Here is a 25,118-nt window from a genome sequence, read left to right on the forward strand (position 1 = left end):
GCCCCGCAGCCCAGCCTCCCGCATCCCCTGCTGGGTCACCGCGTAACCACTGACCAGCCTCCCCCAGTCGGCAACGCGCACGAGGGGCTCCCCGCAGCGCCCCCGTCTCGCGAGTCGCGGGCCCAGGCAGCTGAGCGGCGCCAGGGACACGCGCTGGGACGCGGCCGGTCTGGGTACGTCACTGCGGCCCTGCGCCCCCGGCCCCAGACAGCATCGCCCGGCGGCGTCACGGGCGCAGGGAGGGGGACGAGACCCCCGCGCGCTCGGCCTGGCCTGGCGTGCCCCGCCCCCCCGGCGTTTCCCACACCTGCCAGGTGACCGCGACTCGCGGCCGGGCGGGGGGAGAGAGAGAGAGAAGGGGGGATCTCACCTGTGTGGGGCGGGGGAGCCGAACCACTTCTTTCCGCTTCTCTTCAATGGCAGGCAGCGGTGATCAGCTGCTCTTTCGCTCATGGGGTGCATACACCGAGTCACGAGCGTAGGCCCTGCCCCCGGAAGTGAGCGAATCGGGAGACCTTCTAGTTTAATGATGGGGTTTTTTTTAAATGACAGGTGGCGGATGAGGAGGCAGGCGATTGGTCTCCCAGGCCCACGTGACAGGACAAGGCCCTTCCCGCGAAGTGGCCACGGGAGAGGTCACGTGGGCGGCGCCGCATAGCGCCGGCCCAGTCACGCCGCCGCGAGGCGAGGGGTCACGTCGGCGGGGTGGAGCGCGGCGGACGGGCGGCCCGAGGCCCATGTGGAGGGGGAGCTGCAGGGCGAACCGCCAGCGCCGAGGAGGAGGCCGGAGCCGCATCGTCGGGCCCCGCACGCACTGAGCGCGGATCCCGGCCCCGCCAGGCCGCACCATGAAGGGGTGAGTGCGGCCCCGAGCTCCAGCCCGGCTCTGAGCCCGGTGGGGCCCGGCCCAGCCTCCCCGTGTCCCGCTCAGTGTCGCCGCCGAGCTCCCGCCCGGCATCCCCGGCTGGCGGCGGCTCGCCCTGCCTCTGCCCTGGCCAGCCGGGGAGCCCCAGGCGCCGCGGGATCAGTAGGGGGAGCCGCTGGGTCCTACCCGGGCCCGGAGTCTGCGCGGGCTGCCGGGACTGGCGGCGTGATCCTCCCGCGCCCGGCCGGGGGCCAGCCCTGCTCCTGGGCCGCCGCTCCCCAGCGAAGCTGCACAAACACCGAGACGTTAACCGCTTTCCAACCGTCCCACGCGCCTTGTCCGCCCCTCGCCGTGACCCGCCACTTCCCGGCCAAGTCCCCGCTTGGGTCCCTCCGGGCAGCCCCCTTCCCGTCTCCCAGCTCTCTGCGCCCGGCCCCCGGGGCGTGCTGCTGGACCGGGCACTTGTCTTATGGATACCTCGTGTGTGGAACGGGCTAGAGAAAACTCAGCTATTGAGTTGCAGTAGGTGCTCAGTGTTAAAGTAATGCCCGTTAATGGTCTGTTGGGTAAACACTGATACTTCTCTACAGGAAACTCCCAGCACCTTGCTCTTCGAAAGTACCCCACCTGCGCGACAAAAGCAGCTCTCCTATTCCTTGTCTCACCTTATCTGCTTTACTACAGAAAGACTGGGTGGAAGAGCTGGTTCCTTCCATTCTGCTGTTGAGAAATGCAGTTTATCGTTTTGTGCGGAGGTCTTTCCTGTGGAGTTATCTTGCCAAATTGATATAAAAACGAATTAGTTCTAACATACAATCTCCTTAGTTCCTTTCACGATAATAATAATAAAGATATAACCAGTGTCATCAAATTGGTAGCTGGAAGTCACTCAGCAAAGTCCTGGATTGACCTGCATTGGAAATAATGTTTTATCTTAAAATGTTGCCTGCCTGGGCCAGGTAGAATTTTGTGTGACTGCTTTATAGGGAGGATTGAAAGGATGGTGTAATTTCCATGAGTATTTGCTTTGATGTAGCCTTTAAATTCCATTCACATTTCGTTGAGGTTGCAGGACATGGATGGATGAGAAAGAGCTATGTTTTGTAGCTAACAATGATTTCTGCAGTGTAATCTGTTTGGAGTCTCCCTCCCTTTCTGGTTGTCTTGTGAAAATGTAGCATAGAGATTTCAAATGTGGTAAATGAAACACTGATTCCACTGCTAAACAGAGGCAACATGGTCTAGTGCTTTGAACACAGGACTGAAAGTCATGAGACCTGGGTTCTGTTCCCAGCTCTGATGACCTGTTTATGTGACTTTGAGCAAGTCATTTCACCAGTGTCTCAATTTCTCTTTCTATGAAATAAGGGTGTTCCTAAGCTGTTTTCCAGAGGTGGTGTTGCAAATAATTACTGTTTGAAAAGTGTTGTATAAATGTCAGATATTACTATTCCAGTTCGGCAGCTTAAGGCAGGGTGAATGATCGCTGAAGTACTTAGGTTTTTAAACCCCCTTACCATTTGTTATTAACTTGTTAGCAGTTGGGATGAGGTCACATAACCAAGTTTTTATCATCAAGCAGCCTTGGTATCTCTCATTTTCATGACTAGTTTCAAACACTTTAAATAGTTTTTGGGGACTGAGTCAGTGAAGCTGAGAGATTAAAAAACAGGCTCCAAAACTTAGACATCAGGTAACAATGTGGAATGGTTCCATAGAAATGCATACGAATAAAAGATTGCCCAACAGGAGTGATGGATTCCTGTCTCTTTTCCCACTCCCTTGGAGCTAGTCAGAGTTACCTTATTTGGCATAGGCAAGTATATGGGAAGGGCAATAGAATTGATCAGCAAAGGTGAGCCAGCAGTTGCCATAGTTATTAAGGTAGGTCAGCTCCTTTGTTGCTGGAGCTAGAATTTTGTCTTTTTCTTCTCTTTGTAACCCTTCTCACAGATTTCTACAGCTTGGCTTTTCTCTGACTCCATGTTGATTGTGAATCAGGCAGAGGAGCTATTTGGGCCTGGATACGCTACGTGTATGTCTATGCACGTCAGGGCAGACCAGACTGGGGTCTCTTGGCAGGATATAGGCAGTACTCATAAGTGTGCCTGAGAGCTGCACTATCCTTCTAGTGCAGCTCTGTCGAGTTCTCTGTACTCTTGGCTTTCAGTGGCTTCTGAGTTTGGGGCTCCCATACAAGTAAAACACCCCACTACCATCCCTCCTAGTGATTTAATACTGAATTTTATGTCCCCAATCCTGCTCCATTCAGGTCAATTCAGGAAGAAGCCATTCACAGTTCCCTAATGTTCTTGACCCTTCAGATCTAAGGAGGCAGTGGCACAGTGTATGTGGTTTGTGGCTCTTCTCCCCAATCACTCTGAATTTGAAAGAACATGCAGCAGTGAAGCTGCCTGTGCAGTTGCTTCATGTCCTATGTATAGTCTACCATATCATTCAGTGTGGCCATATCATCAGCATAGGCCCAGAACCCCTCTCTGCTGAGAGCAAGGAGAAATTAATGAGAAGTTAAGGGGCCTCTGCTGGCAGCTGTTGTGGCTCCTTGGATTCCAGCGAGTGAGCCCACTGTTAGCTTCTGAACAAGTCTTCCACTGCTGGTGCTCGCAGAAGTTCCCATGATTTTCTTCTAAGGAGACCTAGGTTACTGGGGGGAGCCTCTTCCCATTTTAAAACTCCTGTCCATTGGACTTTCCAATGCTGGAAGTTCTAGCAGAAAAATCCCTGTTGCTGAGGGATATTGCATCAGATGGCCTCCTCTGGAGAAGAGCTATGGTTTCTTTCGAGGAGGATGTGAAATCATCTAGATGTGAAAAACTGTTTTCTCTGATTTGTTGTGTTTTACAAGAGGTTAACCAGACTTTTGGGATGGTAATTATCAGGATCTCATTTGTCTTTCTGAAGATCATGATCGTATTTGCTTTTCTCTTATCTTCTACACCCTCCCCATTTTTTCATGACTTAAGCCATGTCTACACTACAATATTAGGTCAACCTAACTTAATGTCAGCATACAGCCACCGCAGTTATTAAATCGCTTGTGTGTGCGATTGGCTCCTTGTATCAGCCGTGCACATTCTCTCCGTTAGTGCTTGTATTGATTGTACTGTCATTGTGGTGTGGCTCCTGAAAGCCAGTAACAGTTAATGTAAGCAATGCATTTCTGCGCTGACACTGTGTTGACCTAATTATGTCGACCAGGACTCTATGCTGCTTTGGGAGGTGGTGTTACTAAATTAGCGTAGAGAGGCACTTACATCAGCAGGAGCCAAATTTAAGTGAAGACCCTTCCAGAGCTAGGTCAATGCAAGGCAGTTTGTCGACTTAACCCTGTAGTGTAGACCAGGCCTTACTCACTAAGTTTATCCAATGGAAAGGTTATCTGCAAAACTCTTTCATGTTTGTTCACTTTGCAGCTTGTGAAATTGATAGTCCATGGAGATCCAATTTTGTTTCCCTTATTTTTGCCATAAACCTAGTTTTTTCTTTTTTTTTTAATCAAAAATATTGGTTCTGATTGGGGGGGGGAACTTGAGTGAGAGGAACTTGAACTCCACCCCCTGTTGACCTCACTGTTTGCATGCAAAGCGGATGCGAATAGCATCCCTTTCTCTAGATCACACTCTGTTACACTGTTTTGTTAAAGTTGTTACATTGCTGCCTCCAAGCAGGGACTATAGAAAGGGAAGTTCTCACTGACTTGCAAGAGCTCAAATTACAACTTGCTGATTAACATTTCTGTGGGATTTGTAATGTGTCAGAAAATAAAGTTATACCACCTGCTGAGGCAGAAGGGGTGTAGCCAAAAGGCAGACTTCAAAGAGGAATGAGAAACAGAAGCGTGCTTTCTCAGAAGCTCTATCTGTAGCCTTAAGGATGACACTATAGGTTGATTCAGATGTTATGGTATTGTCCAGGACGGTGTTTCTCAATGACCGGTTTATGGACCAGCGCTGATCCCTGAGATCTCCCTGACACAGTTTAGGAAGGCAGCAAACTGCTCCCTGGAATCAAAAAGGTTGAGAAACACTCGTCCAGGGGACCCAACTGAAATCAGGACCCTATTATGCTAGATACTGAACACATGCATAGTAAGCAATGGTCTTTGCTGCCTCCCATCTCCCAAAAAAGCTTTTAAACTTGGAAGCCTTGCAGATGAACTCTTCCAGAGACAGCTATGGGCTTATGGAGGTGAGACTACAGTTGGGAACATTGAATATAGGCCATAGTGGTGGTAATATGCATGAAACCCCTGAAGAGCACATGACGAATAGCTATGGCTAGGCTTAGTCCTCAGATGAGTAGGTATTGAGGAAACTTGTAAAGCCCTAATGCCTGAGGATATCAAACTGCAGATCAAGTTTGTGAAGCCTTGTGCTCACATTGGACTCCTTGCTGCGCCTGGAAAGGTAGGCTACCACAATAATACAGGAATGTTCTCGTTCTTCATTTGGCTAGGAAAGTGAGTCCTGAACTGAGGATCTAGATCTGGTAATCCTACACTTTCATCTACCTTGGGTAGAATGTGACCATCACACAACAGCCGCATTTGATACAGCACACTGCAGGATGTATCAGAAGCAACATGAGAAAAACACATTTACTTAGCCCTGGCAAGTTGGGGGACAAATTTAAGCCCTATATGGGGAGGTGGGTAAGGAGACAGCGGGGGCATGAGGGTATGGATGGGAGGCAGCAGGGGTGATGGGATGGCTGGGGCTGGCACCTGCTGCCAAACAGCCAGGGCTCCACTGTTGGAGGAGGCAGTGAGGGGCCATTGGGGGGAGGGGGAGGGGGAGGGCGGCGAAGATTAAGCCTTGGATCGGCTCCTTAAGTCCCATGGCCGGAGTCCAAGCCCCACAACGAGCCTGCCACCCCAAGGCTGAAGCCCAAACCCCACCAGCCCCGGAAAGGTGGAGAAACTCTCACTGGCTGCCTGCATCTCCAGCATTTTTGGCTCCAGAGGAGGGCATGGCCCAACCCCTGTTGGCAGCCCTGGGAGGAGAGGTTGCTGCTTTGCACCCCCCATTTACCCACAGGAGGCTGTGGCCCCAAGAAAAGCCCACAGTTGGCTGCATTTGAAAAATGTTGCGGGGAAGAGGAGTAGGTGTGCAACCCACAGATCTTCAAGGGATAGTTGAAAACAAACTGACATTCCCCTAAGTAACCTGTGTGCCTAGCAAGAAAGCTAATCTGTTTAAGAAAACTAGAGGCTCTTCTGGCTTTGAAGGAGATTCTAAGCAAAGCTATACTTCGCAGATCATTCATAGCTCTGTTTCATTTTTATTTTATGGGAGTGCATTATCATGTCTCGACTTCTGTTTTAACTTGCAAGCCAAAACAGAAGCAATAAAGTTAATTTGCTGCATACTGGGCAACAAGCCCTCGCCTAAGTGCTCAATTTGTTAGTTAAAATTTTTTTCCCCCCCAGCCCACTTTGACTGTTCCTTGATACCTCCAGTAAAATTTGTGAGTTGGAAATTCTGTTCTGCTAAATTTAAAACACCAGCTGCTTTAGATAAATCTGAGCCCTATCAGTTACACAGATCTGTTTCAGTCAGGTACATCCCTTTGGGAAGGGACTTCCATTACTTACTGTGGTAGTGTAGACATAGCCTAAGTTGACCTACTCTACTCAACTCCAGCTACGTAAATAATATAGCTGAAGTCGACATACGTTAGGTTGAGTTATCGTGGGGGGGGGGGGTCGACGGGAGAAACTCTCCCGTTGACTTACCTTACTCTTCTTGTCGGGGGTAGAGTACAGGGGTTGACGGGAGAGCAATCCACTGTCAATTTGGTGGGTCTTATCATAGAATATCAGGGTTGGAAGGGACCTCAGGAGCAGGACCAATCCCCAATGAAATCATGCCAGCCAGGGCTTTGTCAAGCCTGACCTTAAAAACCTCTAAGGAAGGAGATTCCACCATCTCCTTAAGTGATCCATTCCAGTGCTTCACCACCCTCCTAGTGAAGAAGTTTTTCCTAATATCCAACCTAAACCTCCCCCCCTGCAACTTGAGGCCATTACTCCTTATTCTGTCATCTGATACCACTGAGAACAGTCTAGATCCACCCTCTTTGGAACCCCCTTTCAGGTAGTTGAAAGCAGCTATCAAATCCCCCCTCATTCTTCTCTTCTGCAGACTAAACAATCCCAGTTCCCTCAGCCTCTCCTCATAAGTCATGTGCTCCAGCCTCCTAATCATTGTTGTTGCCCTCCGCTGGACTCTACAATTTTTCCACATCCTCCTTATAGTGGGGGGCCCAAAACTGGACACAGTACTCCAGATGAGGCCTCACCAATGTCGAATAGAGAGGAATGATCACGTCCTTCAATCTGCTGGCAATCCCCCTACTTATACAGCCCAAAATGCCGTTGGCCTTCTTGGCAACAAGGGCACATGGTTGACTCATATCCAGCTTCTCATCCACTGTAACCCCTAGGTCCTTTTCTGCAGAACTGCTGCCTGGCCATTCGGGCCCTAGTCTGTAGCAGTGCATGGGATTCTTCTGTCCTAAGTGCAGGACTCTGCACCTGTCCTTGTTGAACCTCATCCGATTTCTTTTGGCTCTATCCTCTAATTTGTCTAGGTCCTTCTGTAGCCTATCTTCACTAGACCCCGTTAAATAGACCACCGGTGGATCGATCTCGGAGCGTCAATCCCGGCTGTAGTGTAGACATAGCCTTATGGTTGAATGGGCTGAGATTCTTGTAACATTAAGAAACTTGGAATTTCTCTTTCCCCTCTTTATGGTGGGTTCTAACTGGTTTTCAAAGCTCTGAATATTGACTGTCACTGAAGTTTCTCATCCAGATTCATGTTTCTGGGAAATCATTTGAATTCCTTTTGAACTGTAAACTGGCATAGCATTGCTTCCTTTGAATACACCATCAAGGGGACACATTCAGCCCTGGTGTAAGTAGCTGCCAGTGAAGTGAGTGGGACTTGTCAGTTCCACTAGGGCCAAATAGGTTATTTACCCACCAACTTCAAATCTCTAGTTTGCACAGTAACACCAACTCTGCGCTCCCCTATGTATGGTTTTCAACCCATACCACAATGAGTTGTAATTAGATCTCAGGGGGAAGCAGGCTTGTATTTGGCAAGCACTTGAAAGAATATAGGGCAGTGATCTTGAGAGTGGAAGTGTTCATGCCAGTGTTCTGGGCAGGCTTCCAGTTTCAGTAACTATATAGCACCTCACTAAATTCCCACTTCTACTTCAATTTGATCTAGAATCCTTCTTTGTTTCCTTTCTTAAATTTGTGTAGTGTTTCTGTGCATTGTCAGCAGCTGCATTAGACCCCAGAAGTGGTGGGTGCCCTTCAATAGTGAAGTGATTCCTTTACATAATGTTTGTGGGATGAAAAGTGATGGAAAGATCAAAGTTTCTCTGAAGTTCAGCTTGTTGCTAGACTTATAATTGTAAGACGAGGTTTCTCAGACATCCTTGTAACTTAACTCTGGAAGTTGAGCTTGACTTTTTGAAAACATGAAGTAGACTTTTTTGGACATTAAATGAAACAAACACTTTTGCAGTTTGAGATTTTTATTTTATTTTTTTAAATTGCAAGTGTTGATGAAGAAGAACGGTGTAGTATTTTTGTCCAATGGACCCAAACTCCACCAGACTTGAAGTTGCATGTATTCTGTGGCACACTTTCTCTAAACTCTATAGTGAGGCCCCTTGAATTTCATCACATTGTGACACTACACAGTGGAAATTCTTTGTCAGCTTAATTTAAATAGTCAGTGGATATTCTATTATCTAATTTAGTAAAAAAAAACAGTACAGTCCTGACCCTTTGCTTTAATTTGGTATTAAATTCTATTTTATGTTGACAAGTGTAATGGGCTGCAGAATTTTGTATTAAAAACACAACTATAAGGTAGAAATTTGGGAGTGGGGTGTCAGAGCAAGAAATTTTGGCATCTGGGTAGGGGACAAATGGGACTTCTGACAACTGTATAGGGTGACCGAGTAGTTTGAGATTATGGGATGAGGACATCAGGTGGATGTTTCTGCTAAAATTATTAGTGAAATGTAGGTTTCGATGTTAACACTCTATTAAGATAGGGACATTTCATCTCCTTGATTGTTTCAGGCTGTCTGAAGACTCTAGTATATATGACTGCATCTGTTACGCTAGAACAGAGGTCTCCAACCTTTATACACACAAGATCACTTTTTGAATTGAAGTGCAACCCAGGATCTACCCTGCCCCGCTCACTCCATCCCTCCCCTCTCCATTGCTCACTCTCCCTCACCCTCACTCACTTTCATGGGGCTCGGGTTCGGGAGGGGATGCAGGCTGGGGCCGAGGGGTTCAGAGTGTGAGAGGAGGCTCTGGGCTAAGCCTGTGGCAGGGGTAGGGTGCAAGCTCTGGGAGGGAGTTTGAGTGCAGGAGGGGGCTCCGTGCTGGGGCAGAGTGTTGGGTGTAGGAGGGGGTGCAGGTTGCTGGCTCCGGGAGGGGGCTCGGAGTGCGGGCTCCTGCCGGCTGCACTTACTTCGGGTGGCTCCCGGTTGGTGCTGCAGCAGGGCTAAGGCAGGCTCCCTGCCTGCCCCAGCCCCACGCCACTTCTGGAAGCGGCAGCATGCTCCTGCGGCCCCTGGTGCGGGGAGAACATGACTCCCCGCATTGCTCCTGCCTGCAAGCACCGCCCCCGCAGCTCCCATTGGCCTTAGTTTCCCATTCCTGGCCAATGGGAGCTGCAGGGGCAGTGCTTGTAGGAGGAGCAGTATGTGGAGACACCTGCCCCATCCCACCAGCGGATGCAGGGGGGTGCTGGCTGCTTCCAGGAGCGTCATGGGGCAGGCAGGGAGCCTGCCTTAGCCCTGCTGTGCCGCTGGACTTTTAGTGGACAGAGATCGCGATCTATTGTCAGAGGCTCCAGGATTGACCAGTCAATCGCGATCTACTGATTGGTAACCACTGCACTAAAGCCTGGTCTATACCTAAAACTTAGGTCAACCTAGCTATATTGTTCAGGGCTGTGAAAAATTTCTTGCCATGTGCTATGTAGTTAGGTCATCCTAACCCCCACCATAGACACAATTAAGTTGACAGAAGAATTAGTCTGTTGACCTAATTACTGCCTCTCAAAGGGGTGGATTTACTAGGGATTTCTTCCATGAGTGTTGGAAGAGTGGCTTAGCTAGAGTGCTACAGCTGTGCCACTGTAGCACTTGCAGTGCAGACATACCTTGAATTTGTCTTTAAAGTTTTCTTCACCACCATAAGGGATAGAAATTCTGCAACAAATTACGTGAAGGGTAGAATGCACAGAGATGGCCTCCTCAGGATATATTAAAAATGAAAACTATTTACTTTTCTTAAATACCTTGGGCATAGAATAGTTTTTAGCAAATAACGAAAGAATGCACATTCATTACTAACATTTTTTTTCAAACACTATACTTGTGTTGTCACTGATGCAAATTAAGAGAAAAGCATGGCCAAATAATATTTCTCTTGTCACACAAGATATATGTTTTGTCCGAGATCTGTTTGCTCTAGGGCAACTTTACAAGTCCTTAGATTTGAAGACAAAAAACTTTCTGTGCAGACTGACTTTTGCAGATGGTGAGCTTCAGCATGTATGTGCTGAATGGTCTCTGTTCTTCACGCAGTTATGCTGTCCTATCTCTCCCTAGACAAAATGAATCTATTTTTCTTTGTCCACAATTCTTCGCAGCTAATGCAGTATATGTGATTTTCAGATCTTTAAGGCCTATTATGGAAGTTAGATATTGTCCACGCAGGTGCTCTGAAGAGCAGTGTTGGGCCAGTTTGAGCTTTAAAGTCCTGTGCAAACTGGAGGAGCATTTGGAGAGAGAGGCCTGTGTGGTGAGAAATGGAGGGCCAAGCTCTCCTGCAGTTCATGAAGGTTTTTGAGGTGTAATTTATGCGATGACTTAATCATATAGTGATATACACTGAAAATATGCTTTCAACAAAAGATTCCTCTGTGGCATTGTACCTGGCCCTCTGTGTTTTTGCTGGCACTGACTTTTCTAGATGAAATCCAGTTACAACTGCTATCAAGAACTGGGTTTGATGCATTTTAAAGGACTATTTGCAAGCTGGTAGATTTTAGAAGAACCATGTCTAGAGCACTAAGTGAATGTTTAGATGAGACCCTGCACTAATGGCATGTTAGGTATTTTTGCAGCAGTGAAAAGAGGGGCTTGCAACATCACCGCTTGCTCCAGGGTAAGTCACCTTGGGTCAAGCCTTCCTTTACACTGGTGCAGTGCAATTACGCTGAGGAAAGGAGAGAGAGGTTGCACTGATGCTGATGCACTAGTGCCAAAATCCTTAATGTAGACATGCTCAGAGTAGCCTAAGGCAAAAGAGATAGCGGTGACACAGAGGGAATGGCAAAAATTGTGAAGGAGAGAGGAAAAATGGGTACTTTGTGGAGTAGCTCACCAGAGCCACTTGGTTCCCAGCCATTCCTGCTTTTAATACGTTCAGATGTCTTAAAATAAGCTATAAAGTAGAAGTAGGGTGATATTAGCTGGAATATTGCGTGCACTGTTGGTGTCATACTCTAAAAGGGAGATTGAAAAACTGGAGAGGGTTCAGAAACAAGCTACAAGAATGATTAATGATCTGGAAAACACACCTTACAATGAGACTAACCAAGGTTAATTTATTTAGTTTACCAAAGGAAAGGTTAAGAGGGGGCTGGATCAGTCTATAATTATCTACAGAGGGAGAAGATACCTGATATTTGAGAGCTCTTTAATCTAGCAGGCAAATATATGACAAGATTTAGTGGCTGAAAGTTGAAGTCAGTAAAGTTCAAATTGGAAATAAGATGCAGTGTGTTTTGTTTTTTTTAACAGTGAGAGTAATTAACCATTGGAACGTAGTGCCAAGGAATGCAGTAAATTCTCTATAACTTGAGTTTTAAAAAGCCATGCAGTCTTAAAAAGATAAGATATGCTCTAGTAGCTTAGCCACAAGTTTTTGGGCTCAATGCAGGGATCACTAGGAGAAAACTATGGCTTTTGTTATGCAGGAGATCAGACTCGGAAGGATCATTATCATCTAAGCTTTAGAATCTATGAATGAAACATCAGCCTTGCAGACCTTGTGAATGCTACAGTAGCTGTACAGAAATAATGCACGCTTTATAAAGTGTGTTTGGGCTGCATACACTTCTTAAAGTGTATATATTGGGGGTTCTATTCCTGAGTCCCTAAGATCTGTAGTAGCTCTTGCAGACTATAACACTATGCTTAGAAAACAAAAACCTAAATTCCTTCATTGCTGGTGGTAGTTGACTTGATAGTTAATTAATTGTACCTAAAGTGTTTAAATACAGTTGAACTTGTGAGTAGCTAATCAAGAGACTAAAAAATTGTTTGCTTAAAGAAGTTGATCTCTTAATAAAACATGTATCCCGCATGTTTGGGGCAGGGTACTTGAAGACAGGAGGGTGCCTAGTTTAGCAGAGGTCATACTGGTTTTACTCTATTCTGCATATGTCACCTATACTTTTTTCCTTCTTCCAAAGACACTAACCCATGTGAACAGCTCCAGCTGTTTGGAAAGAAAAAGCACAGGAAATAAAAATTCTAGAGACGTGTACTTACCTCGAACCTTGCTAGCCATATGTCTTTGGTCTTCCTGAAAACAGAATTGTTATAGAGTTTAAAAAAAAAAAAAAAAAAAAAAGCTAATGGTGTCACTTGGGCAGAATAAAATTCTAGTTGTCTATACATTAGTCAATAAAATTGAGGCTGTAGACTACTCTGGAATCATCCATGCTTGCTCCTCAGTCATTACACACAATGGCTTGCAGCTCCCTATGTATAGTGATGTCCACTTGGAACAGGGTTTTTTTTCCATTACGCTAGTCCTTGCTAAAGCTGTTGAAGCATTCTTTTAAGTCCCCCTCCATAGCTTGGAGAGAAATTAACAGGGATGGTGGGTATGAAAAGGGTATCTTATTTCTCCTCAGTATTCATAATGGTATTTCAAAAGTTGTAGATTACAGTCTCAGTTCTGTTCCTGTCATATTTAACAGCACCGGTGACTTTGACTGCAATCTGTGACCTTTCCCCCCCAAGCAGTAGTTCAGCAGCATGTTAAAACAGATCTAGCTCAAGTGCTAGTGGCAATATTTTGTGCAGTCGCCAGGACTCTCTGGGAAGGAGGTTTAGGGAGAATCTGCCTTTCATATGTTAATTTGACTTCTCTTAGGTTTATCCACTAAGGACTTTTGTTGAAAATAAGCACAAATTCAGGACTATCCTGTTAGTAGTTGGACTTGGCTAAGGAGCTTATTCTGTACGTTGAACAGATGGAGAGAGGCAAGCATGAGGCTGGCACAGAGACAATTTTAGTGAATCTGTGGTAAAAATTTAAGGGGAAGGTTTGAAAACTAGTGCCACTTGGCTCACAGGGAGATTCTGACATTCTCTTGTCATGTTCTCCTTTTGCTCTCTTTCTCCAATGCTGCCACAACCACACACACACACAATATTTTGTGGAGTGCCAGCCTTGTGTAACCATTTCAAGACCTTTAGCATCTTCTGAATTTATGGTACTGATTGGGACTTTTTCTTGGTATTAAAGCAGCTGCCCGCAAAAGAGGGAGTAGGAGCTGTGTGTGCGTGTTGACCCCACACCAATGATTCAGGTAGCTATTCAATTGGTTGTTCAGCTAACTAGCCCTCTATGTATAAATAAAATGCCTGGTTTTAACTATTTGATATAAATTGTGGGTTTGTAGAGGTGTTAAGCATGTTTTGATTTGTTCCAGTAGCCGGATCGAGCTGGGAGATGTGACGCCACACAACATTAAGCAGCTGAAGAGGTTAAATCAGGTCATTTTTCCTGTCAGCTACAATGACAAGTTCTACAAGGACGTGCTGGAGGTTGGCGAACTAGCCAAATTAGGTACAGTTTTTGTCAGTAGTTTGGGGGTGGGTGGAAGTATTACCCTCCTCTGTTCTTGGTATTTGTGACACTAGCTCCTCCTGTTCTGTTAAGCAGTGAAAATATGCTTGTCTCTGTATGAGACACAGAAGAAGCCACAGTCCCTACCCTAAAGAACTTGCAGCCTAAATAGGGTCTCTCTTTATTGGGAGTAGGTGTTCTGTCCATTACCAAGGGAAACACAGGAAGATGTACATGGAATCTCACCTCTTCTTCCCAAGTGGTTCATTGGCTGGACTTCTGATTAATCAGATCCTTTGACATGAGCACCACTGTGCAAACATCGCCCAGAAAATGTTAGCCAAGATTTAACGTTTACCTGAATGTTTCTTGGAGCAATGTGGAAGGAGTTAAGTCATATGGAGATATGTCCAGTTATCTGACTAAAAGTTTTATTATATTTTAGGGAGGAATATAATTATCCATGTTCCCCGGAAAAAGTGGCAGTGGGGAAAGAGAAGTGAAGGAAGACAAATGAAGGATAGGATATTTATAAGACTTGAGATTGCTAAATGACCAAAACTTGACTGTTTCCCCTCTCTGGCAGCATATTTCAATGATATTGCAGTGGGTGCGGTGTGCTGCAGAGTGGATCACTCTCAGAACCAGAAGAGACTTTACATCATGACACTTGGATGCCTGGCACCCTACCGAAGGCTAGGAATAGGTAAGGCTATCTGCATTTTGATCTGTGTCTTCAAAGAAACATGAGTCCTGGGCCAGCCTACTGAATGCTTTTCCAAAGTTTTCAGTTCTTTCGATACAGCAGAACTTAATGCTTTATTAGAAGATGATTCCTGTCTTAGGAAGGGAACTGTGGGAAAGAAGAACTTGGTTTATAGCGAACTCTGCTTTCCTGTCCTGTGAAAGTGAGACTGCACTTCTATAGTGCTTTCTAACTCGAGATTTCAAAGGGGTCTTTATATATCAAGCCTAAGACCCTCCCTGTGATGTAGGTATTCTATTTTATAGATAAAAAAGACTGAAGCAAAGAGAGGTGAAATGACATGTCTTAGGGTCTCACAGCCAGTCAGTGGCACACGTAGAAATATAACCTGCTCTTCCTACTGGACAATGCTCCTTCCGTTCACCATCACAATAAGTTAACTCTCCCTGTTTGAGAGGAGCTGCTATCTTCTGTCTACATCATGGTGTATAGTTTGGGGTTTTTTCCAGCTTTTTCTCCCAGATCTATGGGCTTCTCACATTAATCCAGGCCTTTTATTTCCATTAAAATGTTTCATTGGGACAAACTGAAGCCAAAAATGAAGTTTTATTCATTTAAATTATTTGTTACCTGCTTGTTAGGTAATGTTAATAATACTGCCAATGCTATTGCTTAAATTTAATTGCATTTTTTGCTCACTTTAAGGCCCTAGAAGCTTGCTTTTGAAGAATCATTGGTATCACATAGAGTTGCTTATGAGCATTGCTAGGCTTTAAGCTTTTTCTGTTAGCTTGTAAAGCATTAAGGCATTTTCTTAAAAGAAATTATAAAGAATTAGACTTTGCGAACAGTCAAAGGAGAGAAGATAGAGGCCTATTAACCTTAATTTAATTTGCTTAAACTCTCTGCATCTGTTCACCTATGGGGAAAATACATCACAAGGTGTTGGGAGGCTTAATTCATAAATATGTAAGATGATTTGAAATCTTTCATAAAAGGTGGTACAGAAGAGCAAACTAATATGTTCAGTAATCTTTTCTGTTCTGTTTCCTGGTCTTCTGATGTGAGGTTTCTCTTCTTTTTAATGTCGTCTTTTGCAGGGAGTCCTCCTTGTGATTGATATTTTTAAGCCTCCCTGAGACCTTTGGATTTGGGCAACTTAATTTTAAGTTACTGTTTAAAATACCCAGTGTATAAATTTTAATGTTCATAGCAGCCTCAAATAACACTTAAAACATGAACTGCAGTGTATAGTATGCTAATTTCAGAGTACAATAACAATGCTCTCAGCACTTGCTCTAGGAATATGTCATAGGAACTCTCTAAGAGCAGTACATCCCTGCTTAGGGAATTAAACAGTTATAGAGCTGACTGCAAACATTAAACTGATTTGGTTGCACATTTGTGGGGTGATTAAGTCTCTCTTTATTCCTTGGCAGGAACTAAAATGTTGAATCACGTCTTAAACATCTGTGAGAAAGATGGCACTTTTGACAACATCTATCTGTAAGTAAATGACACTCTTATTCTCCTGGGTTTGGGAGAGGCTCTATAGGAGAGTGAGGAGGGTGCAATATCATTTCAGTTTCAGTTGCTGTGGAATGATGGGTCAAACATGGTCCCATCTTACAAGTACTGCCCAGCCAGTCAGCACTTAAGTTCTGGGTTTGTTCCAGGCACTGCCCAGTAGCAGATTTCCTTCAAAAGTAGTGCTGAATTTTAAAGTAGGGCTGTTGATTAATCACAGTTTAACTCATACAATTAACTCAAAAAAATTAATCATGATTAATTGCAATGTTAAACAATAGAATACCAATTGAAACGTATTAAATATTTTTGGATGGTTTTTCTACTTTTTCAAATATATTGATTTAAATTACAACACAGAATACAAAGTGTACACTGCTCACTTTATATTATTTTTGATTACAAATATTTGCACTGTAAAAATTATTAAAGAAAAGAAACAGTATTTTTCAATTCACCTCATTCATAGATCCTAGGACTGGAAGGGACCTCAAGAGGTCATCGAATCCAGTCCCCAAGTACTGTAGTACAATCTCTATCATGAAAGTGCAACTTAAAATGCATTTTTTTTTTTGTTATATAAATGCACTCAAAAACAAAACTGTGTAAAACTTTAGTCTACAAGTCCACTCAGTCCTACTTCTTGTTCAGCCAATCGCTCAAACAAGTTTGTTTACATTTATGGGAGATAATGCTGCCCACTTCTTAATTACAATGTCACCTGAAAATGAAAACAGGCTTTTGCATGGCACTGTTGTAGCTGGCATCACAAGATATTTACATGCCAGATGTGCTAAAGATTCATATGTCCCTTGATACCTCAAACGCCATTCCAGAGGACATGCTTCCATGCTGATGACGCTTGTTTAAAAAAATAATGCGTTAATTAAATTTTTGACTGAACTCCTTGGGGGAGAACTGTATGTCTCCTCATCTGTTTTACCTGCATTCTGCCATATATTTCATGTTGTAGCAATCTCTGATGATGACCCAGCACAAGTTGTTCGTTTTAAGAACACTTTCACTGCAAATTTGACAAAATGCAAAGAAAATACTAATGTGGAATTTCCAAAGATAGCTACAGCACTTGACCCAAGATTTAAGAATCTGAAGTGCTTTCCAAAATCTGAGAGGGACAAGGTGTGGAGCAAGCTTTCAGAAGTCATAAAAGAGCAACACTCTGATGCAGAAATTACAGAACCCAAACCACCAAAAACGAAAATCAACCTTCTGCTGGTGGCCTCTGACTCGGATGATGAAAATGAACGTGCGTCGGTCCACACTACTTTGGATCGTTATCGAGCAGAACCTGTCATTAGCATGGATGCATGTCCTCTGGAATGATTGTTGAAGTATCATTTTTGAATGCAGGGGTTTTTTGTACATAATTCTACATTTGTAAGTTCAATTTTCAGGATAGAGATTACACTACAGTACTTAAGTGAATTGAAAAATACTATTTGTTTTTTACAGTGCAAATATATGTAATCAAAATAAATGTAAAGTGAGCACTGTATGCTTTGCTTTGTATTGTGTTGTATTTTAAATGTAGAAAACATCCACACATTTAAATAAATGATATTCTGTTATTGCCTAATAGGGTGATTAATCACAGATTAATTTTTTTAATCGCTTGACAGCCCTATTTTAAAGCACTGTAACTACATGCTAATGGCCAAGCAGCAAGATTAATTAAACAATGGGCAGCATTAAAAAATAAACAAACATTTACCACACTGATATCTCCTCTCCTTAGAGTAGAGAATACTACAAATCCTATATTAAATTAAACTGTCACAGGTGGTAAGTGTCTATAATGATACCCAGTCCACTCATGTACATTAAAACACCAGATCACTAGAAACTGTGCTTTCAGTCCTCTGCTTCAGAGCAGTTGCCTGAATCTTGAGCCTCCACCAGGACTGCTGAAGACCCTAGTGTGTGGAATGTTTAACAAGCTAGTATGTCCTGATGGATTGGTCACTGCATTAGCAGGAAGCTGGAGCAAAGACCCTAATGGGAGAATTCTCAAAAGTTTACTGTGCTGACTCTGGCTAGTAGTGCCTAATAGGAAAAGCATTGTAGAAGAGCATGTTTCCAAACTAACTAAAGTGCTTCCTGCTCTCTCTTCTCGGAGGTAGTGGCCTATCAGGCCCATCTTTAAACATTTGTTAATTGATACTAGTTTTCCTTCTGTCTCTTCAAATTAAGAAGCTACAGTAATGTGCACATTGGAAGACTGATCTTAAATATCTGCTGCTGTTGCCAAAAAAAAGGGGGAGGGGGCCCTACATAAACTTTCTCTCCACCCACCAAAGTACGGTACTAGGATGGGAGATGAATAGCTCGCAAAGATGGGCACACCAAATACCTGTTAAGGGTGGCCATATTCTTGGTTTTGCTGGCACTTGGGCCAACATCTTCAAATTTAGGTCCTTAACTTTAGGCAACCAATGTTCAAAAACATTGCTTTATGTCAGAGGTGTGAAATGCCCTCTTAGATGTTGACCATTGCTGGAGCTGTGGACTCTGTTTTTGTTCCGTTGGTTCCACATCATGTCATTTAGCACCTTGATATGTGAAAGCAGTGATTCCCAGGCTTTTTACTAAGGCAACCCACCAGCTGCATTTTGTCTGTATTTGCGACCCACCATTACGTAAATGCACCCTTCACCCTGACACAGCAACCCTAATCCCAGCCCAGTTGCAGAAGGGAGGCCCTGGGGTGGTGGTGGGGAAGTGCTGGAGAGCAAGCTCACGCTACTATGGTGACTGCTGTCCCACCGGGCTTTGCTCCAGGCATTGATGCATGGGTTTGCAGATCGTGGAGCTGGGAGTTGGCCTAGCCTCTCAGGACAGGAGCCACTACTGCAAGGTGAGTTCAGGTCTGGCTCACTGTCCAAACCTCCAGACCTCCCCTCTGTCCCAGGATGAGAGAAGTGTGTGTTTGCCTAGGCCAGGGCCCTGTGATGGGTTAATCTGGCCCTGGACATGGCAATGCATCTGGAACCTTGCTACAATCCCACTGGTGGGTCTGGGACCCACTATTTGGGAAATGCTGTACTAAAGCATCTTGATCCACAAGCATCTGGAGTGTCTGTTCAACTCTGAAAATATTTAGTTAACAGATACTACTGAGCCAGCAGGAGTCGAAACAGATCTTTTTTTATAAGACCCATGACAGAAATTAAGTCCCCTAACAGTTTAGCATAGAAAACTAAAGGCTGTTTAGGGGGATTATCTGCCACCTCCCCAAAAGTTTCTGTTCTCCCAAGCTTTGTAAAACTCTAAAGAGGGAGAAATGTTTCCCAAACCCCATAGAATCTGTCTATGCTACAAAAATTATTGTATTGGAGGGAAGGTGCTGTAATGCAAAGCCCCAACCATATCTGAACAGTCTGGTCTTGCCTGTGTGGATTGGGCCAAAGCATGTGTTAATACCATCAGAGCACTCTTATGTTGTGGTAGAATCCATGACATGATGGTCATTGATAAGCCTTATTTTACTGTAGTGTTTAGAGTGTGTTACTGAAGGAAGTTACACAATCAAACTGCAGTAGTGTCTCCAGTGAAACTAGGTTGTATTGTTATATTTCACAAAATATCTGCCACTAGGGTGACCAGATGTCCCGATTTATAGGGATGGTCCCGATATTTGGGTCTTTTTCTTAGATAGGCTCCTATTATCCCCCCACCCCTTATCCCGATTTTTCGCACTTGCTGTCTGGTCACCCTATCTGCCACTTTCATTTCAAGATAGGTTGAAGCTATTGAGCTGATACTGTTAATACTTAGCCTATAAAGTGCTTTGATAATATGAAGTGTTATCTAGTTGATCCCCACAACAGTTCTCTCAAGAGAGGAGTTAGGTTTATTTTACAGATGGGGAAATAGAGGCAGAGAGGTGAGGTGACTAGCTAAAAGTCACAAAGGAAATCTCTGTTAGCACAGGATTAGATGTCAGAAGTTCCTAATTCTCAATTCTGTGCTCTATTAGACCATCACCCCCTCACCTCAATCATAGGGCCTAGTCTACACTGACAATGCTAAAGTGCTGCAGCTGCGCTTTAAGGTGCCTTGTGTGGTTGCGGCGCAGCACTGGGAGAGAGTTCTCCCAGCGCTCTAAAAAAACCCACCTCCACAAGAGGCGTAGCTGCCAGCACTGGTGCACTGTCTACACTTGGCACTTTACAGCGCTGAAACTTGCTGTGCTCAGGGGGTGTTTTTTCACACCCTTGAGCGAGAAAGTTGCAGCGCTGTAAATTGCCAGTGTAGACAAGTCTTTATTCCCTATCCCAGGATATACAGTTCCTGAGGGTGTAGGCTACGTTTTATACTACAGAAAATGCTGATGTCTTTTTCTCTATCTTCCTATGTGCCCTAGGCATGTCCAGATCAGCAACGAGTCAGCAATCGACTTCTACAGAAAGTTTGGCTTTGAGATCATTGAGACGAAGAAAAACTATTACAAGAGGATAGAGCCAGCAGATGCTCATGTCCTGCAGAAAAACCTCAAAACCCCTTGTCTTGGCCAGAACGCAGATGTGCAAAAGACCGACAACTGAACAAAACCCCAATGAACACTTTCTTGCACTTGCTTGTCGCCAAATAAGGAAAGAGAGGCCTGTTGATTTTTTTTTTTTTTCCTCCCTTCCCTTCATCTTATTTTTTTTTCTTGCCCTCTCTCCAACAAAATGTAATGCTTTTCCCAAGGATTGTCCAATCATGTTTGGGTTTTTTAGCTCTCCTTTCTGTTTGACAGGATGGGAAGAGGTGTACAGACCTCTTTAGTCTGAGGTGTGGAGGGCTTGGGTAGGCTTTCCTGAAGTCAGTTTCCTTCGGAGAGTGATTTATCTCATGCTTTCACACTGAAAAGTAGGGCCTAAAAAAATCTGTGTATTGAAAGAAAAAGCAATATCTTGTTCTTTTGAGTTCTATAATACGAGTTTGGTTTTTACAGCCCCTGAAATATGTGTGAACTTCATTTTAGCAATTCTCTTGTCCCTCTTCCCTCTTCTTCCCCAGGCCCCCCAAAATGTTTAATCTTTCCAAATATTTTTGTTTGACTTTTTCTCCATCTCTTGCTGAGAAGAGCAGGCTGGTTTACCAGCACATTTATTGTGCCTCGGCTGAAAGTTATCACCCCAGCTGGTGCTACATTCCTTGATTGACCCAAAAAAGGATTCAGAGTGAGTTTTATTTTCTTCCTTTTCAGCTACCGTTACCATTCATCCTACCCCATTCCCACCAGACTCTTGCCAGGGTAAGAGCTAAATCTAATGTCAGCAAGAAGAGCTTTGCAAAAACATGTATCCTGAGGTGAGGTGCTTGTTTTAAGAGCAAGTGAAATTCTCCAGGACTCAGCTGTCCATAAGGGGCAGTTCTTTTTATCCAGACTACTGGAATGGGAGAAGGGACTGTAAGCATCATGTCCACTTCAATTCTAAGGCAAGTGCCTGTGTCCAAGTGTTAGTTTGGTGCTAGGGATGTCAAACCTGTGGTAACAAAGAAGCCTGGGATTGGAGCAAGGGTGGAGGAACCAGGCAGTGAGACTGAGAAGGGAAACCAGAGTCCTGACCCTAATCAAATAGCTCTGCAGGGGATCTCAGAAATGGCTTGGCCTCTGCTTGGCTTGCTGAGTTAATATGCTCTGTGGGTATGAAGGGATTAAGAACTGCTCTTTGAACTCCTTTGAAGACTTTTCTCCCATCTGCCAGTGATGCAGTTCTCCTCTTGGAAAGGGTGTTTCATGGAGCACCAGAGAAAGCAGCTCAGTCTGGAACATCTTATGGGATTTGGAAAAGAGGCTGACTGGCTTCTTCCTAGTACTGTAACATAAAAACTACAGTCAACTTTTTACTGAGCTCTGCTTTGCATCTTTTCATGCTTCATTTGCGTTAATTTCAGTGCTACCTTGTACACACTGTTGCCAGCAGTTACATACCAACTTGACCTAAGAGACTCCTCCAGGCATCTGGGAAATGCACTGAATTGAAACTGACCCTCTTGCCCCATCACCTAGATTGAGATTAAACTGCATTCCTTTGCCATTAGTGGTTTTTTTTAAATTCAGTTGCCTGTTGAGCCCATCTGCTTCAAAAGCATTCAACCCATGGTGCATATAGCAGTATACATCTTGTGAGCAGGTGCTGTTGCTCTGAGGCTGACTTGGGAACCAAGGATTTTGACGTTGGGGGTGTGAGAATAAGGCAGGAAAAAAATCTCTCGCCTCATATTATGCAATCTACTTCCCTGGTATAAAAAAGAGGCAACCCCAAAACTATCACTACTCACCATGAGGTGCACAAAAGTTACTGAAGTGTAGCTATTTGAATACATTGATGAGCCTGAACTGGATAATTGCTCATTGACTTCAGTTTCTGGGTTTATGCTAGTTGAGTATTGGTGGTAGAACTCCCCGTTGGCTTTGTAGAAGCCTAGCTACAGTGGCCAGGGGAACTGTGTTCATATCACCCTTTGGTGGACTCTAGCTAGAAAAGTGCTGACAGTGTTTCCTTGGCCACAGATTACCTAGTTTTGTAAAAGTTTTATAGCATAGTTAGACCCTGCCTACACTGATTATGGAGGCAGTTTCAGCACCTTTCTAGCAAGAATAGTGTTGAAGCACAATTAGTTCCTCAGATGCCAGTGTGGTTTCTTGAACAGTTGTAGACAGGACTAAAAGGTGTTAATGGGGGAAAGAAAATGCATTGGAGGGTGTTCATGCAGCACAGCTATAGTTCAGACCATGGCTGTTTTTTGTGCCAAGCCAAGTGATCTCGATTCTTCTAGAATTCAGTGGGAAGGGTTTGGGTTGGGGAGGTGAGTATAGGGGTGAGCTTTTTAGGACTTGCTGTTGTAGGCTTCCATAAATCAGTGGTTTGCAGGCAGTTTTCCTGCAGGTTTCAAAAGCATAAATGAGTCTGGTGTCTGGACTAGCTTGGTTTGTCTCTGTCCCATTTTTGCTTTGGGCTGCCATCAGTCTATGAATGTATCCCTCAAAAAAAATTCTTAGTACTCCCATTCCACAGCAAACCAGTCTCACTAACTTCCAACTAAATAATTTATAGGAAGTGGAAGGGAGAGAAACCAGAAATCAAGGCTCCTTTTCTCAGACTATTAGTCTTGGAAAACGGTTTTTTGTACGCTTAAGCACACACATAATAGGTTTAATCTAAAACCTCTTCAAAAGCTCCACCCCATACCTGGGAAGAAGAGCAATAGTTCTGGCTACCAAACGGTTGTATTAATATTCGTGTACCCAGACTGTTAGGTGTGGAGGAGAACTTACTCGGTGCTGTCAGTAGGAGACACTGGAACAGTGTTGAGTATGAGTTTGTCTGCAGTAAATTTCTGGTACTTCAAATGTTACTGCAGCAGGACCTCCCATTAGCTTGAAAATAACAGCATATGCACAACAATTAAAAAAGTTAGAAGTGTCTATGAAATAATCACCAGCACTTCTGTTCTGGATAAAGAGCTTGCAGGCAAAATTTAGGCTGTGTTGCTTTTAAACTTCTCTACAGTTGGTTACGTCATCCATCAGTTGAACCATGAAGATAATGTCCTCCATAAAGAGACATTCACTACCAGGAAACCGTAATATAGGGGCAAGGGAAAAGAAGCACCCAGAACTATGTCCCTCATTTGGGGGGGCTGGAGTGTTTTGGGTTTTTTTGTATACACAAATGAGCTGGGTTTACAGGTGCAGTTAATAGTTAAGCCTGCCGATTGAACATGACATGCTGTTACAGCTAAAACAAATAAGTGATATTGTGTTAATTCTTGATGGTGCCCTGTGATGTCTAGTAAATTTGAACCAAAAACCCCCATTGTTACATTCTCCTCCCCTGTGCTGTGATCCAGGGTCAGCAGCTATGCACAGAGTCTGTTTTGTAATGTGTGTGCTGACTTGGATGTTTTTTTGGAATCTGCAACTGCCTCGTACTGAATATGGCTAAGATTGCCCCTGCCTCTTGATTAGGACTTTGTCTGAATGTGCCGGTGCACTGTGCAGCTTACAGATGCATCCTCAATGTTACGACTTTTAAATTGCAAGGGTAATCAAATTCTTTACAAATATGATGGTCCATTTTTAATCTAGATCATTGCCCTTGTACATCAGGAGCATGTTTTGTTTTTCTCAAACTCTTGAAAGTAAAACTTTTAAAAATACTGTTCAGAATAAACGTGCACTATTGGAGTTATGTCATCCATGATTTGTCTTGTGCATTTCTTGCAACTTAGCTTTGTTTTCCATCAATCCTTGGTCTGTCTGAAATCAGGTGTGGGGTTTTACTCAGGTTCTTCACAGGCCATGCAGCTTTCCTGTCCTGATGATCTTCAACAAGTTGAGCAGCATGAACTGTGGTATGGATCTGGCAGTGTGGTGATTGCTGTGTATAAGTGACTATCGGGGAAGTGACTTTTCCAAAATCAAGGGCCACTCACTGAAATCCACTGCCTTATGTGGGACCAGAGCAATTGTGGACACTGAGCTGATCTACTTCTGTGGTATTGCACAAGGAGAGGGGCAGCAACACAAAACATGTTAGGCTTTATAGGTTAAACACTAAACTGTCTCTGGAAAATAATTGCCAGCCATTGCAGACCATGAAGAACAAATCATGTGTTTCCGGTGAGAAGTGCTATAAAAGCAGGCAGTTGTAGTCTGTACCTGTAGAAGTAAGTGGTCTTAAGGTGCAGAGAGCACTGTGAATCTGTTTTGGATCAAAGAAAAGGTTACTATTCATCCTGTTCCCACTGCTGCAACTGCTGCCCAGCTTCATCTTGTTCATAGCGTCACTTGCTAGAGCTGGTCAGGAACGTTTTGACAAAACAGTGTTTGCTGAAAAATGCCAATTCAACAAAACCAAAACTGTTAGTACAAAACTAATTTCCAAACTTGAAAAATGTTGAAAAGGTTTTGATATCAAAAGATCTTGTTTCAAGATTTTCTAAATGAAAAATTTCAAGTTTTTGATTTGAAACTACTTGTTTAGAAATTTATAAAAAAAACAATTAAAAAATTAATAAAAAAAGCTAAGGACAAAAATGAAAAAATTGAAACAAAGCTTTGAAAT

At 44.0% G+C, this 25,118-nt stretch overlaps 1 protein-coding gene across 2 annotated transcripts; it reads left to right on the forward strand.

Annotated features, from left to right (window-relative positions):
* Positions 1-634: 634 nt before the first annotated feature.
* Positions 635-24,249, forward strand: NAA50 (N-alpha-acetyltransferase 50, NatE catalytic subunit). 2 transcript variants are annotated; one of them, XM_034788134.1, is made up of 5 exons: positions 635-856; positions 13,669-13,802; positions 14,389-14,508; positions 15,948-16,014; positions 20,420-24,249. In XM_034788134.1, exons 1-5 carry the CDS (start codon positions 849-851, stop codon positions 20,598-20,600), a joined length of 510 nt encoding a protein of 169 aa, XP_034644025.1. In that variant the 5' UTR covers positions 635-848; the 3' UTR covers positions 20,601-24,249. The 2 variants fall into 2 exon arrangements, with proteins under 2 accessions (XP_034644025.1, XP_034644015.1); XM_034788124.1 differs by having other exon boundaries at positions 637-856; positions 13,666-13,802.
* The last annotated feature ends 869 nt before the right edge of the window (positions 24,250-25,118 follow it).

The sequence above is a fragment of the Trachemys scripta genome, chromosome 1, assembly GCF_013100865.1.
Source record: "Trachemys scripta elegans isolate TJP31775 chromosome 1, CAS_Tse_1.0, whole genome shotgun sequence".
Lineage (NCBI taxonomy): Eukaryota > Metazoa > Chordata > Testudines > Emydidae > Trachemys > Trachemys scripta.